At 47.5% G+C, this 18241-nt stretch overlaps 1 protein-coding gene across 1 annotated transcript in view; it reads right to left on the reverse strand.

Moving 5' to 3' along the window:
• The window catches only part of ADCYAP1R1 (adenylate cyclase activating polypeptide 1 (pituitary) receptor type I), a 55355-nt gene that overhangs the window by 30910 nt on the left and 6204 nt on the right, over positions 1 to 18241 (reverse strand). Inside the window, 3 exon segments of the mRNA XM_006902788.1 lie at positions 4314 to 4318; positions 5438 to 5466; positions 6799 to 6906. Of these exon segments, the coding sequence (XP_006902850.1) occupies positions 4314 to 4318; positions 5438 to 5466; positions 6799 to 6906 (142 nt within the window).

The raw sequence follows: 18241 nt of genomic DNA on the forward strand, positions 1-18241 counted from the left end.
AAAAAAAAAAAAAAAAGAATGAGTACAAATATTCTTCTAGTTAGTTGGCCAAATTGTTGTTTCCTAGATTTTTTTTTTTTTTTGCATGGATGGTTTCCAGCACTGCACCCATTTGTAGAAACATATCACTTGGTATTTTGTCAATTCTTCAAGCCTTGTTTTCTGCCTTCTGTGTAACTGGACTTCTTCCTTTAACAACACTGGTTCTTGATCATATGGTGTCTTCTGGAAGGGTGACCATCAAACCAATTCTTCCTGGCACAGCGACTGTGTATTCTTTCCATCGTCTCTTGATATTTCAGGTCTTATTCTATATTTCCTTCGTAGAGTCCTTTAATAATGAGACTTGAATTCTGAATTTTTTTCCATTATTTTAGTTTGAGAAATGTTAAGAATGTTCTGCCCTTTTGCTTTTCTAACTTTAGAAAAGTGTTTCGTACTTTATCATACTTTATTTGGTCTTCTCAAACTTCCCTCTGAAATATTCTGGTTAGCTTCCTTACTTCATCATTTATTCCATTCCAACCAGCGATTTTACAGTTAAAAGCAAGTCTCGGAGTATCTTCTGACATTCCGTCTGGTCTTTCATTTCTTTTTATCTATTTAATGATCTTCTGTTTCCTTCACATATGATGTACTTGGTGTCAGACCACAACTTACCCTGGTCTTTGATCATCAATGTTAAATGCATCAAGTGTGTCCCTGACGCGGTCTCCAAGTTCAGGTGACACATATACCAAATCATATCTCTCTCATGATTTTCTTCAGTTTCTTGAAATATGAACAATTAATGGTCTGTTCTACAACTGGTCCCTGGACTTGTTCTGATTAATGATACTGAGTTTATCATCTCTTTTCACAAATATAGTAATTTTTTTCTTGTGTATTTTATCTGATAACCTCCAATGGTGTACAATCACCATTCATGTTGTTTTTAAACCTTTGAAATATATGAAGTACTTAAACTAAGACAGACTGAGGTAGACAATGTCACCAGACCCATGATAAGGACTTGAACAAATCATAGAACAGCTCCCAACCAAAAAAGTCCTGATGGCCTCACTGGAGAATTCTACTAAATATTCAGAGAAGAACTGACATCAATTCTACACAAACCATTCCAGAACATAATGGATAGAGAAGCCCTGGTATATTCACACAATGGAATACTATGCAGCATTGAAAAATAAGGAACTTATGAAATATTAGGCAAAATGGGTGACCATAGAGGACATTATGCTGAATGAAATACCTCAGTCACAAAAGGACAAATATTGCATAGGGCCACTGTTATAAAATGGGACTGACCTTCTGGAGGTTCTGCTATGAGTTGGTTCTTACTCAGTGGTTCACAGCAATCCTATGTCTTTCTAGAATATCTGTTGAAACCTGTCCAGGATGATTGTGCTGGTATCTGAAATAGGTTCCAGCACCACAGCAAGCTAGCAACTGACAGAAGAGTGGTAGCTCTCTTCATTAGGACTTGAAAATTTTCAAAAAAGGTGACCAGTTCATGGTGAACTCATCCACTGCAAGTAGAGCTGTTCTCCACAGCGTTCCCACTGTCCGTGACCTTTCAGAAAGAGATTACTAGGTGTTTCTTATCAATTGCCTCTGAATGGCTTCAAATTGTCAATCTTTGAGCTAGTAATTTTATGCTTAGCCATCTGAACCCCTGAGAGATCCTCCTAAGACTCCAGGAACAGGGAATTACGTAAAACAACAGACAGTTGCAGAAACAGAACTCTTACAACAGTGTAGCTAGGGTGAACCCTTTCTGTGGCCAAAGGTCACCTCTGAGAACCCAAAAGGAGATGGCCGGAGTCAAGGGAGGAAACCTCTCCATTCTTCAAACCTTAATGCCCTCATTACATGGAGCTGGAAGCTCCAAGGCCAGTTCTCCTAAGCCAAGAGAGCTAGAAAGGCACTCCTCAGGTCTGTGGAAGCAGCTGAGGGTGGGGAGAGGCCCAGTTCAGAAGCATTTCTGCCAGGAGCAGGGCGACTTTCTCCATCACTCCTCAGCTGAGTTCTCTGACACAGGAGACGCAGGAGGTCTGGCAGGCCCAGCAAGAGGAAGGAGCGCACTTGTCCCACAGAGTGATGCCAAATGCTTGCTTCTTTCAGCAAAGCCGTCCCAGTCCCAGGCTTCTCCTGGCAGCCTCCTTCACAGGCCCTTTGAACGGTCCTTTGAGAAACTCTGAATGTCCCAGGGGAATCGCAGCTTCAGCCAAGTCCCATCCCTTCCCTGGGCCCCTCTCCTCTTTGCTGTGCCTCCAAGAGGGTGGTGGGAAGAGGAAAAGGAAGTGCTTCAAAAAAACAATAGTAAGTGTCTTAGAGATAAAAGCCATTTCCTTTCTTTTGGTTTGTTTATTTTTAACCTCCTCTTTCTTTTCATAACATATACAGTATATGGGCTCCGAAAAGAATAAACCATTTTGTTTAGGATTGTTCCATTATTTGCACCAGTATTGTTCTGACAGAAAGCTCAAGCACAGGGAAAGCACCCCAGGATGTTGGAACCCCGCAGTCATCATCCACAAGGACTTACAGGGACCCGCTCCTCCAGCAACTTCACAGAGGACACAGGTTTTTAAGGAAGTGGTTCCCAAATTGTGACTTCCCCACACTAGTCCAACAGCATCATGTAGCACAGAGGTTAACAAAACAAATCAAACCAGTTACCACTGCGCCAATTCCATACTCAAGGGACGCCCAAACCATAGGGTTGTCAGAGACTGACTTCTGGGGCTAGATCATCAGCCCTTTCTTCCAAGGCACTCCCAAGTGGACACTAACCTCCAATGTTTCAGGAAGAGCCAAGTATTTAGCGGTTTGCATCACTCAAAGATTTCTGGATTCTAAAAATGTAAGTTACCAAGTCCCACCACAAACCATATTAACCTGAAATCTTAGGGGTAGAGCAACAGCTTTAGCACATTCTGTAGGTGATCATGTTGAACAATCGAAGCTTGAGAACTGTTCTACTAGGAAAAAAGTCTCAGTGGCACAATGGTTAAGCTTTCAATTGCCGGCTGAAAGGTCAACATTTCAAACCCGTCAGCCATGTACCCCATTGGAGAAATAAAAGACAGCCCTGACCCTTAAATATTTACAGCCTTGGAAACTCTACATGGGAGGTCAACTCTTGCCCTTCAGGGAAGGTGAGTCAAAAATGACTCAATGGAGACTGGTGGATCCTATAGGTCAGCATTCAAAAATGGTTAGGGACCCTCTCATTCAGGAGTTCTTCACTTGAAGTCCAGGAAGCGGATTAAAGAGATTTCAAGCTCCAGGAAATTGTCTGCAAGATATTCCATGTCTGTGCTTAAATGTCATTTTCAGTGAGTAAAACCTATAGCTTTACCAGAGAAGGAAAGCTATTTGTCAAATATCACACGGCCACTGAGGGGCAGAACACAGCTAGAATCCAAGTCCCCAAGCTCAGCAGAGGCCCTCTTCCCAGCCAGCCCACCATGGACCCCAGACTATCCTCTTACCTGTGAGGTTCATGGTGTTATTGTCATCAAAGTTAACTTCTGTAAAACACAGATATGACACAAATCAAAACATCTGACTCTTCAGTGTGTCAGGGCTCCCCACTACTTGCTCCCCACCCTGGAAGGTCAAGGCTGCCCCTGGAGCTCGGGGTGAGGTCATGATCAGAGGCAGCATCGTGCTGCTACATCTTTGTGTTGCACAGCTTGGTCTCTGCGAAGCAGCTGCAGACCTTTCTGACACAACGCACCTTCCAGAGGCGGCCTCATCTGGTTCTTGTTTCCCTAGTGCTCAGACTAGTCTCCACAACTCAGTCTCTGCTCTGGGACCCCAGGAGGTGAGACAGTGTCAGAAAGATGGAATTGTGGAGGGCCTCCAAAGTACAGGAGGAGTGGGAGGACATGGAAAAGGAGAGCAGAGCCTTTTTAATAAAGGGGTGAAGAACAGCTTCCAAGACTCTCATTAAAGGGAACTCTGAAGACTCAATCCTCAGAATGTCTTTCTCCTTCTTCCCCTATTATTTATTCCCACTTCCAACCTCTCCTTATGCTGAATCCCTTGCTAGCAATGAAGCCCCATGTCCACCTCTCAAAAATACAAGGGCCAGTCATCATGTCACCTCCTCAGGGAAGCCTTTCCAGGTCTCATCATTGTTCTGTCTGCTGGCTGCATAGGGAAGTGTCTCCTGTTCCCTCACTTGCTGTCCACCCCAACCTCTGAACCATCAGTGATGCCAATATTTATGCGGACACATGCACACATTCAAGCTTGAACATATGGGCGAGCATGTGCCTACATGAACATATGGGCTTATTCACTAACCCTTCAATTCGTGAATCTCATTTTCCCAACAAGCCCACGAGTGCCCTCAGTTTATGACTGTGTCTACCCTCTTCCTGTCCCCAGTCACCGCTCCCATCACCTCCGGTATGGCTAAGGGGGAGTGATTCAAAGGGAGAGGCAGGAGCATAGACCTGACTGCTGATTGGTCCATCAGTCCAGCCCCACTCAATCCCTGAAGCTAGACAGTGGAAACCCCTGATGCTGAGTTCCCTCTAGATGGACAGATGGAGTGTCTGTCCTCACCAAGGTTCCTCTTACCAAGGGCTCCAGCTTCCCAAGCTGCAAGAGAGGGAGAGAACATCACAGAAGTTAGTGAGGGGATTGAAGCTGGGGTCCATTCTCACAAGGCACCACTGATCCCTCACCCCTACCCTAAGCTGAAGAGAGACTCTGCTGGGGCCCCAGGAGAGACAGGCTGGAGACCAGCTGGGAACACTGGAGACCTGTAGCTCTACCTCCAGCTCAGAAAAGACAGTTAACAAGAAATGTGTGGAGGCCCTGAAGAGCAGAGAGAGATGAGCGCTGTAGCAACCTGCAGAGAGACAGCTCCTGAAAGCCAGAAATCAATGGAGAAATTCCAAGCTCTCCCTGCAAGAAGCATATAAGGCAGGTCTCGTGAACCAAGCTTTGGGAATGGAGGCACTAGAAGTCCCAGGTTTACTGAACCATGGCCGCTGTGGGGAGGGCTCCAGTGGGAAGAAGGGTGTAGCTGAAGCCAATCTGTGTCACTGTTGACTCATCGTGCATTTTTTGCTTCCGAAATTTGAAAATGCAGATTCTTGACATGGTGCCTGACACATAGTAGATGTTCAGTAAAGTTTCAATAAATGGCTGAATGGAAGAAACATATGAATGAAGGAAATGATTCAGCTGGATTCTGATCCAACAAATGAGTCAGAGATGGTCTGCATCCGGGCTTCCACGTGCCTGTCACCCCTAGTCCCGTGCTCCCTCACTCCAGCATCTTCTGGGAAGTCCCCTCTTTCAAATTCACCTCCTGCACTGGGCTGCCCAGTCCCCAAGCCCTTGGGGTGACAGAATTGAACTGTCACCCTCCTTCTAACTGGCAGGAGACCTAGAGGTGGCAGGCATGGGTAACAGGCCCCCCAAGAAGTTGGGTGAACCAAACTGAGGTATGCCATTCAGAGGCCATATTCTCCAGTCTTGCAGTTTCAGGGAAATGCAAACTGTTAATGTGCTTGGCTGCGAACCAAAAGCCTGGAGGTTCACGTCCACCTAGAGGTACCTCGGAAGAAAGATGTGGCAAGCTACTCCTGAGAAGTCAGCCACCAAAAACCCTCTAGAGCACAGTTCAGAAAGAGAGTGCCAAGGAGTCAAATTCCATCTCAAAAGAATTGAATTTGGTTTTGTGTGGGTTTGATGGTTTTTCTGGTCTTGGGTCTAGAGATTGAAACAAGAGCCGAAGGCCCAGTAAGTCTGCAGTTGCCCCTTCTCTCTGCAGCACCTTTCCCTCCAGGGAAGAACCAAAGTTGCTTAAATTGAGATCACAATGAGAATTTACCTTTGACTCTCACAGGGCAGACAGAGCCTGCCAGGTGAGCCTGGCCAGGGAGCTGTGGATTAGGACTTAGAAACTCCACGGGGCGGACCTGCCAAGACCGTAGGAAGGTGAAGGAAGGATGAAGCCAAGTCCCAGGGTGGAAAGGGCCTGTGTGTGGACGTGCAGGTAACCCAGTCCCATCCTGATCCCCTCAGGAGTCCTCATCCTCTATCTTTTTCTCACCAACACCCTAGCATCAGGTTCGAAGACCCATGGTTTCGAAACCATCACCAGCCTGGAGCCCTGCCCCACTGTCTCTTCTGCAGCCCCAGGTCCGCATTGTAGGAGTCACTGCAGCTTTGACACTCAGAGCCACGGGAGGCTGGCTGGACATCAGCTGTTTTTTGGGTCCCCAGGCCTCAGATGAATGGCTGGAACTGGTGTGGGAGTCTCTAGACAGAGTGAGACTGTGAGTCGGGGTGAGAGTCCCTGTGTCCGGCTTCACAGGTTTCCTGTTTGATGTCTCTGTGTCAGCTTGAATGATGGCTAACAGACTCCGAGAACCTGGAGGTAGAACCTTGCTCCAAGTCCCTAGGATGACAGAAATGACGAAGCTGGGACTGTCCTACCTGACAGTACAATCTTGCTCTTTCTGGAAAACCAGCATCTCCGTGCGCACCTGGTGGGGCACTTGTCTGAATAGCCGTGGTTCACCTTCCCCTCCAGCACATCCTGGCCCCTGAGCACTCCATCTCCTCTAACATCAGCTGTTACCCATTCCTTCAGCACCCTCTCCTCCAACTCTGCCCTTGGGTCACATATGTTCTTCAAGGTCTCACAGAACTCTCAGAGAAACAGTTCACACAGTTGTGAAGCCAAACAAGTCCCAAATCTGTGGATTAAACTTCCTGAGCCAACAAGACTGAGTGTGTCCTGAAGAACCCCTGGACTCAACGTACCTTGGTCTGGACTTAAGATCTGGAACACTTCAGGGCAGCTGATGCGGACTATCTCACCCACATAAGCAGGCTTCCAGCACGTGATGTTGTCCCACATTCCAGGACAGTCTGTGAGGGAGAGAGCCACAGTGAGTGTGGGCTCAGACACACACACACACAGAGATCTCACACACAGCGGTGTGAGAGAGGACTGGACTGCACACACGTACATAAACACACCCATTATCTGAGGGAGGATTTGCACTCCACACACTCTCACACACACATACTCAGAAGAAGAGCTCCCTCTCACATGCACTGAACTACTGTGTTCACACCACACTCTCTTCCTGACTGACCCCCACATAGTTTTGGGTTTTGCTTTTTTAAAAAAATAAAAACCCTCAAACTCATCGATGCTTAGCCAGAACTGACTCGTAGCTGACCCTCCCGTGGGTTTCTGAGGTTGCAAACCGCATCAGTGAAGGTTGTCCATCCTGTGGAGCAGCTGGTGGATCTGAACTGCCAGACGGGTGTAGACTTTAGGGTAGCAGTGTAACTCCCTACAGACTAGGCCACTACAACTCTCCCCCTACAGAAGCCAGGGCTCTAACTACTTTTGCTGGGACATTGGTGGCAGCCTCCTTTACTCAAGGCCCCAATACATCACAAGCTGAGAGCAAGCTGTCCCATCCGAACATCTGGCCGGCTGTGTCACACACCTCCCCACCATCAACTGGAGCCCTCCAGTGGCTTCTGAACTTCTTCGTACCCATTAGTGCGGTACCTAAAGCCACTTTCACCGCGTCTCATGGCTCAGTCTCCCACCTCTTTATTTTTCACTCTAGCAATAATGGGAAGTGGCTGAAGCCATGGGGTAAGAAAGTTCACCTAGAAAAAGCATGTAAGATGAGCAGATCTTGGAGGAAGGAAACCTTATAATTATGAGACAGGAAGAGGAGTCACAAGTAGTGAGGGCATCCAAGAGGGGAGCCAAATGTCTAGGGGAGATTAGAAATAGGACGTGTTCGACAGCTGTGTTCCTTAAAAGGACCATACTGAGCTGGTGGAAGGACTGTGGAAGGGCAGGTGGGTGACCAGCAGCATTTGCCGCTCTGAGATAATGTGAGCATTAAGGAGCCACACTGGGCTGTCTGCACTCACTGTGTGTATGTTACTGTTGATATCATTAAGCTCATTATTGCAATTAGGTGTTCCCAGGAACCCTTCCCCTGAGAGAGATCCAGCAGGAAGCACGGACAAAGCCCTGTGAGGTAAGAGGAAAGGAGATGCTCACACACAGAGGATCCTAGGTAAAGGTTAGTCGTGCAAGTGACATGGCTGCCGTCACGTGCTCGCGTCCTCTCATCAGAGTTCTTGACTTCAGATGTTTGGACTAAAAGGCATCTCACAAGTTCTGGGAACAGACATTGCTATCACTCATAATCCAAACCCATCACACTGGCCTCAACCTACTGCCCATGAAGCCAGAAGACCAGGGAAAGTTCGAAGTACAGTGAACAAAGCACCTTAGGGAATCGAGGGCCAGAGGAGGGAAGCCAGGCCCTGTGTCATAGCCATAAGCCAGTGATCAATTATTCCTGTTAATACACCCATCACGGTGGGACGTCTAGCCAGCATGTGACTGGCTGTGACATCATGTCCTTTAAAAGAGCCCAATGTTCCCATCATTGGCTGCCAAGAACCGTACCGACTGTGGAATGGCCATGGAGTGCTGGGTCCTTACCAAAAGAACCCGGCCAGCAGATGTTCCTTTAATGTAGAGCATTAGGGCCCTAGCCATGGCCAGCTGCTACTGCCAGCCGATATGCCCTGATGTCACAGGGGAACTTGAAATAAAGTGTGTAGCATTTCAAGGGCTGAGGGTCAGGGAAAAACAGGAATCAAGCAAAATAACAGAAAAAAACATAGGGAACCCTTGGTTTAGAAGGTTTGAGAAGCTGAGAAGCTGAGACAGGGGAGGGGTTCATTTCTCTCTTTAATACCTATTTGCCGACCACCTGCCACCTAGCAAACATCATCCAGTCATTGGTGGAGAGTTTTGGTGGAGGAGAACACCTGTGAGAGGTAAGAGGGCAGAGGAAGAGAAAAAACAGGGAGGGTCCTGCTCCTAACCTACACTAGAAACCACAAGACCTGTTCTCTAGGTCTGCATCTCCATCTTCCACAGCTCTTCAAGTCCTGCTAATGTCTCCTTCTAGGATCCAGGGTTCCCTGAGAGACACCTCTAGTCTCTTTAGGCCAGGTGGAAGCCTAGAACCACTTCTCAGTGTCTAAGTGAGTTTAGGGAGATCTGGTGACCAAGTGGTTAAGGAACTTTAACAATGCAAAGGCACACAGTTAGAATTCATCAGCCACTCCATGAGAGAAAGACAGGCAATCAACTCCAATGAAACATACAGGAGAGGAAGGCCCTCTATGAGATGGATTGATTCAGTGACTGGGGTAATCGGGATGGGTATGTATGGAGGCAGTGAGACTGGCACAAGATAGAGCAGGGTTTAGGGCTGTTGTTCATAGGGTCGCTATGAGTCGCAAGCGACTCAACAGCACATAACAACAACATGGGGTCCTTATGAGCTGGAGTCTATTTGATGGCAGGAGGGCTGGATTTTGGTACCACAAGTCAGAATCCCTGAGTGAGGTAAAGGGTCCACACTCTGAGTGGTTAACAGGAAGTCTGGCAGCTAAGTCTAAGAGAAACCCTGAAAGAGAGGCCTGAGGATCCACTTTTCAAAGACCAACCAATGATAGTCCCACGGAGCACAGCTCTACTCCAGCACACGTGGAGGCACCAGGAGTCAGACTGGGACAATACCTGTTTTTAATTACTGTGGTGGTGGTGTTATTGTTGTATACCCTCAAGTCGGGAATATCTCATAACTGACCCTCCAGTGGGTTTTCAGAGGCTTGTAAAGTGCACGAGAGGAGATTGCTCATCTTTCTCCATGGTGTATTTGAACTATGTACCTTTGGGTTAGCAGCACAGCTCCTTACCATGAGGTCAAAAGAGCTCCCTAATTATTGCATTGTTGCTGTTATGTGTCTTTGAGTTGGAACCGATCCATAGCTGAACCCCCAGTGGTTTTTAAAATGGGACTGACTTCAAGGTTGGGGTAAGACCGAGAAAAACTGGATAAATTCTATATACTTCATTGAAACAGATGAGGGAGAGAACAGTTTAAAAGCAATATATGATAGGGTATTATAGTTATCACAAGAGTCCAGAACGAAGGTTGCATAGTGGAGTGTACTCAGGGCAAAGGGGGGAGCAGGGATTGTATACCAATGAAGGAATTTTTCTTTCACTTTTCAAAGAGAAGAGTGATCGGGGTGGGGGGGGGATACTGGGGAGGGGCAGAGAGAAAAGTGCAACAATGAATGAATGGAAATCCGAAATTTCTGTAAATGTTCATTAAAATTAATATTTTTTTTTTAAAAAAAGGCAATGAATTATACAGAAGACTGCCCATCTTTCTCCTGTGGAGCAGCTGATAGATTCAAACTGCATCCCTTCAGGACTGCAGTGCAGCTTCTTGCCACTAGGCCACCAGAGCTCCCTTTTTTGTTACTCAGTTTTTGTCATCCCTAATTATTGCATTGTTGTTGTTGTGTACCACTGAGTCAGAACGGACCCATAGCTGACTCTCCAGTGGGTTTTCAAAGGCAATTAACTGTACAGGAGGAGATGGCTCATCTTTTTCCCGTGGGGCAGCTGGTGGATTCGAACCACATGCCTTCAGGATTGCAGTGCAGCTTCTTGCCAAAGGCCACCAGAACTCCAAAAGAACCCAGGATAATCTCATTTCAAGATCTTTAGTTATATTGGCAAAGACCCTTAAGTCAAGTAAAGTAACCATATCCACAGTTTTCTTCACTGATTAGAATGTGGACATCATTGGGGGGCATTATTTGGCTTTTTATCACAAAGTGTTTCTAAGAAAAAGAGTGATTCTGATTAGGTTGTGAAGGAAGAGAATATATTTCAAAGACAGAAAAGCAGAGATGGGACATTCTGCATGGATGATTCGAAATGAGGAGTAAAGGCTCGAGTTACGGTGACCACAGCAGGGGGACAGAGTGCAGCCACAGACATGTTGATGCTCCCTGATATACAAGGACTACATTGTGACAATGGTATGAAAGTGAGAGTGTGAACTGGCCCCTAAGGACCACGGGCTTCCGGACCCTTCCTCTCTCTCTTTTCTTTCTGCAACATTCCTTCAGAGGCCACACGGTGAAGGCGGCAATGCTCCACAGCACCTAGTTCCTGCATGGCTGTACACAGTTCACCCTCTCACCCCTGCTCCCCTACAGGTCAGTGATGTGTGCACGCAATAAATCCTAATCTGTTAAGTCCAGGAGAGGTTGGGGTTTATTTGTCCCTGCAATGTGCTCTGACTGATACAAAGAAGGGGACAAGAGGTAGCAGGGACATGACCCAGGCTTCTGGCATTAGGGTCTGGATGGGAAGCAGGTGTGAGAACGAGGCAGGCTGGGTCATGTTTCAATAGAGATGGAGCTGAGCACTAAGTGAACACAGATTTCCAAAGGGTGGTTAGATGACAACAGCCTGGAGTCAGAAGAGGGGTCAGAACTGGAGAAAGCGGCCGGGAAGTGAGAGTGCAGGGGTGCTGCTGAAGGTCATGGAAATGGAGAGTTAGGCAAAGAGAAGGAGAGAGGAAAGAGTTTATCCTGAGTTCTGAGGAAACACAACATTTAAAAGAGAAGCTGGCAAAAAAAAAAAAAAAAAAGCCGGACAAGAGGTGACCTGGTCACACAAAGAAAATGAGGAGAGTCAAGGACACAGCAGCCACCACAGAAAGCTCAAGGAGGAGCTGAAGAGCATCAAATGCCTTTAAGACCGCAGAAAGCCTCCTTCGTCCGCTGCCCTGTCCAGACACTCAACGGAACTCACGACCCTGGAATCGGTTCCGATTTACAGCGACCCTCCATGGAGTCTGTACATCTGAAGCTCTAAATACAGGTGGAGGCTGCCCATCTTCCTCCTAAGGACCCACTGGTGGATTAAAACCACAAAGACGTGCAGCCTTTTTGTTCACAGCGCTACATGCTACAGGCTACGCTTTCAGAGCTCCCGCCTCCTTCAGGGGTCAGAAATCAGAGCAAGCTCTGTTTCCTGGGAAACCTCATCACTCTTTCCCCCCAAAGCCCCTAATCCCCTTGCTACTGAACGATTCCAGTTCACAGAGACCTACACATTATCGGGAAATTGTTCCTAGTGTTTTCTTGGCTGTAATCTTTACAGAAGCAGATCACTAGCCTTTCTTCTGTGGAGTCACTGAGAAGGTGTGAACCGCCAACTTTTAGATTAACTGGGTCAGTACCTGACTACAAACTGCTTGTACCACTCTGGTTTCTTAATGCTGACACCCAAACCCAAACATAACCCACTGCCATCAAGTTGATCGTGACTCACGGTGATCCGGCAGGACAGTGGAGCGCTGCCCCAGAGGGACTCCTCTGTGTCAGCTGCTAACCCCGCAGTGGGCACTTTAAATCCACCAACTACTCTCGGAGGAAAAGATGAGGCAGTGTCCTTCCATAAAGAAACCCAGCAGAGTGTCACAGTGAGTCACAACCCACACGACAGCAGTGGGGGTTTTGTTCTGGGTTTGTTAATTATGGGATCTTTCTCCCACAGAGCAGCTCCAACCGCTGATGTTCTGATCAGAAGCCTACTGCTTAACCACTGTGCCACCAGGATTCCTTACTCCTGACCCCCTTCCACAAAACCTCTCTCCATTTCCACCCCTGTACCTCACATCTACAGCTTTAAGACTGAGTCCTATCCCCCTGATTCTCTCCTGGCTCCATCCACCATAGAAATTCATCTCAGGAATTCAGGTGCTGGGGGGACAGCTATCTCAGGTGGCACTGCACTGTGGACAGCCTCTGGGGTGGACTCCCTCAAGGAAGCACAAAAGCCAAGGAGCGGCAGTGACCCATGATGGCAGGAAGGGGAAAGGTCCACTCAGGAATGTTGAATTGAGAGAGAACAAAGAAAAAAAAAGAAATACAAAAAGCTATTAGCCCTTAGACTGGAACAAAATAAGAAGCTAATCTCAGGTTGTCATGGTGATGATTTTGTCAGCTTCCACGGTGTTCAAAACTAGTGAGGCCAGTGCCATCAAAGGGATGCAGGAGAAGCCCCAGTTTCTCCTTAGGAAGGCTGGCAGGGTGCTTGGAGAGAACAAGCCTCCAGTCTAGCAAGCACTTCAAGGGCAAAGATGATCCATCGCACTGGAATTACTTCACAGACAAAGTTTCATTCCCCAAAATGAGGACCCCCATGAGCTCTGGAGACAGTGAGCGGGGGTGAGGACGAGAAGCAACGGAGCTTGTTAAAGATGAACCCTCCACTCTGGGAGTCTAAAAAGGCTGGGCAGTGGTTCTCAATGTGTGGCCTCTGACCAGCACTGCCACCTGGGAATCTGGCAGAAATGCAGATACTTGGGCCACACCCACAACTACTGAAAGAGAGCAGGGGAGGGGTACAGACAGCAGCTCTCCGGGACAGGGCACGGGAGGCAGGACAATCTCAGAGAGCCGCCAATCTAATGGCCACACTGTGGCACAAACGGAACACCTCAGGTTTGACCTCAAGTCCTACAAGAATGGCCCTCAGTGGATCCTTCTGGGTTCCTAGATCCCATTCAGACTGGGAACAGCCATAAGGCCTGTATAAGATTATCTTGCTAGAAGGATGGAAAGTTTGGGCCTAGGCTTCTCCAAGTCTCATCTCCTCTCCTCAGAAAATCCAAGGTGGGAGTAGAGGAAGGGACCCTCTGAATGCTGGACACTCCTCAGAAACTGGGTCTCCATATCAACAAGCCAGTATTCTTTCTAACCCTTCTTCCTCTTGCCCTGCCCATATCTCCAGCTCCCTCATCTTCTCCAGGGTGTAGGAGACCTCACAAGGACCACACCCGGCCAGACCTGCTTAGATTTTCTAGACAGAAGAAAAGTTGCAGTTCTGCAAAGGGAAGGTGCTTGCTGGGCCTACCCAGCCTGGGCAGGCAGGAGGCCCGGGAGGAACACAGAAGAAAAGTGTCTGACCCATTGGGCAGTGCCCATAGCTGTCCAGGACCCACAGAGGACAGCAGGGGAGCCAGTTCCCAGGCACAGGAGACCTTCTCCTTCTCTCAGGGTGCCAAGCACTGCCCAGAAAGGGCAATCCCTGGCTGGCCAACAGAGCTGGGCCTCATCCCAGTACTAGTGCTGTCCTGTGCTGTGACTCAAGCCAGTGATGGCCACGTCTGGCCTTCAGCTTCCCTGAGTATCACATGACCAAGCTGGACTCACTCAGCTGCATTCAGCTCTCAGGGGTTTGGAATGAAGAAAGAACCACTGGTCTCAGTAAATCTTCAAAATGTGCCAAGGACGCTGCAGGCAAAGCAAACCCATCAGCAAGGTTGTTTTCACTCCACATGGCCATGTCTCTCACCTATCATCTTTATCTCATTCTAGATGGAGAAGAGATCGAGGTTGTTAGCAATTTCATCTTATTCAGATCCACAAGCAACACTCTTGGCACCAGCCATCAGGAAATCAAAAGATGAGTTGTACTGGGGAAGTCTGCTAAAGAGTAACAATGTCAGTCTAGAGACTAAGGTGTGCCTGATCCAGACCATGGTCTTCTCAATTACTTGCTCTGCATTGGAATGCTGGACAATGACTAAGGATGACAAAAGAAGAATTGATGCCTTTGAGTCGCAGTGCTGGAGAAGAATACTGAACATACCAGGGAATGCTAAGAGAACTATCCTCCTGGAGAGGTGAAACCCGGTTGCTCATCGGAGACAAAGATTTTGAAACTCTGTCTTATATACTTTGGACATGTTTCCATGAGGGACCAGTCCTTGGAGAAGGACATCTTGATTGGAAGGATGGAGGGTAGGAGAGGAAGATCGTGGATGAGACGGACTGACACAATAACAGGGACACTGGAAGCACATGTGTCAAAGGCAGTGAACTTGGCTCAAGATAGGGCAGGGTTCAGAGCTGTTGTGCAGAGGGTTGCTATGAGTCGTGGTCAACTCGATGGCACACAACAACAGTGCTTCCTGAGAACAGCTCCTCTCAGTACGCCCGAGTCCCTTGGCTTTTTCTCTGAGAAATACGATGTGTCTTGTAGTCCCATACTCTCTCTAGGGCCAGTGAGTAGCAAAGATTTGAGAGAACTGTCTTCCCAGGAGCCCACACATCCAACCTCACCTCCAACAAATTAACATCCTCTTTTTATTGACTCAATTAATTAAATTTACAAGATACAGGAGCATGCATGACATATGTAAGCAGAGCTGCAATCCCAAAGGCACATGGTTCAAATCTACCAGCTGCTCCTCAGGAGAAGGATGGGCAATTTCCTTCCATGCACTGATCGTGCTTCCTCTTATTATGTTGTACAGATAATTTGTTCTTGCTGGTTCAAGATTTGTGGCAACCTTGTGTCGAGGCCGTCTATTGGTACCATTTACCCAACATATGCTCACTTCCTATCTCTGTGTCATGTGGTAATTCTCAAAATATTTCAAACTTTTTCATAATGCTTCTGCACAATTAAGAGACGACAGTGCAGTGTAACCATAACTTGTATATACACCAGCAAAACAAAAAGTCCACATTCTTCATTTTCTATTTGCTTAACTGCTGTGATTCGGAGCCAAATCCAAAATATCTCCAAGCTATGTCTGCATACGCTGATCTCCATAGGCCTAGGTTCTGACATAGCACAAACAGTATGCACTCAACTGCTGATATGAAGGCTGGCAGTTCAAACCCATCCCGTGGTCCTGCAGAAGAAAAGCTTGGCGATCAGCTCTCATAAAGATTATAGTCTAGGAAATCCTATGGAGAAGTGCCACCCTTGAGACACATGGGTTCACCATAAGTAACAACATATACAGGCTTATGGATAAGTACGTAAAGGGTGCTCTGGTGGTCTTGTAAGTAGCAACACTGCCAACTCAAAGGCGAGTGGTTCAAATCCTCCAGCTAATCTGTAGAGAAAGATGGCCAATCTCCTCCCATGAGATTACAGTCTCTGAAAACCCACTGGAGGGAAAGCTATAAGTCTCTTCCATCTTGATGGTCTATAACAACATAAATATGTCAAAGAAAAAAACAACACAAACATTGCTATGTTAGCCAGTACTTGCACATTTGCTGTTGGAGCAAGTGTCAGGATTTTTTTTTCCATTTTCACATGTGCTATAAGGACATATTTTAACCAATATTCTGGATTAAGATCTTCGCAGAGCAGAAGATACAGGGAAGGAGTGAAGGAGGAGGGCCCTTCTCCCTCAGTACACCGCAAGCACAGCTGGATAACATATTGCGCAACAGTAGAATCTTTGTTACACTCAAATTTGATTCATGCTAGGACACAGCTCCTACGCTTTAACACTGAGATAGTTGGCCTGGAAGATACATCCCTAGGGGGCTGCTCTCTGGCCTATGAGCCCTGGTAGATGCTGTTTTCTAGCCAAATTGGTGGATTTCAATCCAAGACGCACTTTATAATCAGCTGGAGGCTTTTAATACATGCCAACATCCAGTCCCCCAAGTCCAATCACTGACCTTCTCCTTCTGGAGAAGAGCCTGGACGTCAGTATTTCCAAGTGCTCCCTCCAGAAACCAGTCAGCAGCAAGCTCATTCTGGCTCATGGCAACCTCATGCATGTCAGAACAGAACGGTGTGCCACAGAGTTTTCACTGGCTGTTTTTTTCAGAAATATTTATCGATATATAGATATGTCATTCTCATTACTGTTGAGTCAAAACCAACGCATAGCTGATCTTTCAGCATTTTCTCAGAGCCTGCAATTCAACAAAAGAAGACATACAGATAAAGTTATATAGCCAGGCCTTCCTTCTAAAGCACCTCTGGTGGACTTGAACCTCCAGACTTTTGGTTAGCAGCTGGAAGCACTGTTTGCACCCTCAGGGATTCCAAATGCTCACACATATGCTAACATGCTAAAGTGTGAAGAGATGACACACTGTCCACATTTCACAAGTATTGAATTTGGGGCCAAGAAGTCCAGTTCAGCTGGGAAGATGGTGGAGGATGTCCTGCAAAGCAGGCCTGGGGCTCTCAGCAGGCACAAGGGGAAATTTAAGTCCCTGTAAGGCTGAGAGCAAAGTCAACACTCTCCCTGAACTTCAGCATTGGAAATGCATCCAGAAGCCTCTTTTTCCAGATACCTCTCTGAAGAGGATTCTCCCAGCTATGATTCCAGGGAATAGACCTTCTCTGAGGATGAGCCAGGTTGCAAGGCACCATTTTTGGTCAGTATCCTTTCCTCACCCACTTAGTCCACAGGAATTGTTTCACGCTGGGGCCCAGGACAGCCAGCTGGGCAGACCCACAGATGCTGAGGTCTTTTGCTCTTCCAGCCCCCGAAAGCCAAACACCTTTTAACCTGTCGGCTCCTGTGCACAATATAGGCCAGTTAAGGTCCTCTTTTTCCAATGTCTCTCTCCAGCCCCACGTGAGCTTCTGCTGTGGACCTTTCTCTCACTCCGGCCAGGCGAATGTAGGGCTACAGCGAGCAAGTGCATGAACGAGAGGCCTCGTTCCTCTTCTGAGCTGCACTACAACAAAGCGGAAGAGAACCAGATGCAGGTCCTCGATAACACTCTTACACAGCGGATCCTCCACTGGGAGTCTGAGGATGTAAATTGCTCTGGTGGCTCAGGGATGAGAAGTTGCGCTGCCAACCCAAAGGCAGGCAGTTTTAATTCACCAGCTGCTCTGCAGGAGAAACACGGGCAATCCCCTCCCACGCTGTTCACAGCCTCGGGAAACCCTCAGGAGGGTCAGCTATGCATCGGTTCCAACCCGCCAGCACGTGACAACAATGAATCACAGAGACGCCAGCTCTGTGTTAGCGGCACGGCTCAGCACAGACCACACCACACCACCAGAAAGCCATAACCTCCATCAAGCTGGCTATGAATCATGGCGCCCACTGATGTGGCGCAGCAGAACTGAGCCATGCGGGGTTTCCAAAGGCCAGTTTCCCTGCAGTACACCCCTAGGCCTTTCCTCCAAAGCATTTCTGAGTGGATTCAAACCTCCAACCTTTCTGTTAGTGGCTGAGTTCATCAGTGAGGTGTGTGTACCTTACTAGGTAACAAGGAAGTAACCTCTTGTGTCTCAGAAACCTCTTGAAGAAAAGCAGCAAAAACTCCAGCCAGTCCTTAGGTTTTGTGAAGGTCAAAAAAGCTTCTCTGAAGCTGTGGTATATTCGCACAATGGAATACTATGCTGCATTGAAAAACAAGGAACTCATGCAATATTATTCAAAATGGGTGACCCTGGATGACATGATGCTGAGTGAGGTATCTCAGTCACAAAGGGACAAATGTTATATGGTGCCACTGTTGTAGAATGAGGCTGACATCAGGGTGGGGG

This window comes from Elephantulus edwardii, unplaced genomic scaffold (genome assembly GCF_000299155.1).
Source record: "Elephantulus edwardii isolate Elephantulus edwardi_28Jun2011 unplaced genomic scaffold, EleEdw1.0 scaffold00452, whole genome shotgun sequence".
NCBI classification, from domain to species: domain Eukaryota; kingdom Metazoa; phylum Chordata; class Mammalia; order Macroscelidea; family Macroscelididae; genus Elephantulus; species Elephantulus edwardii.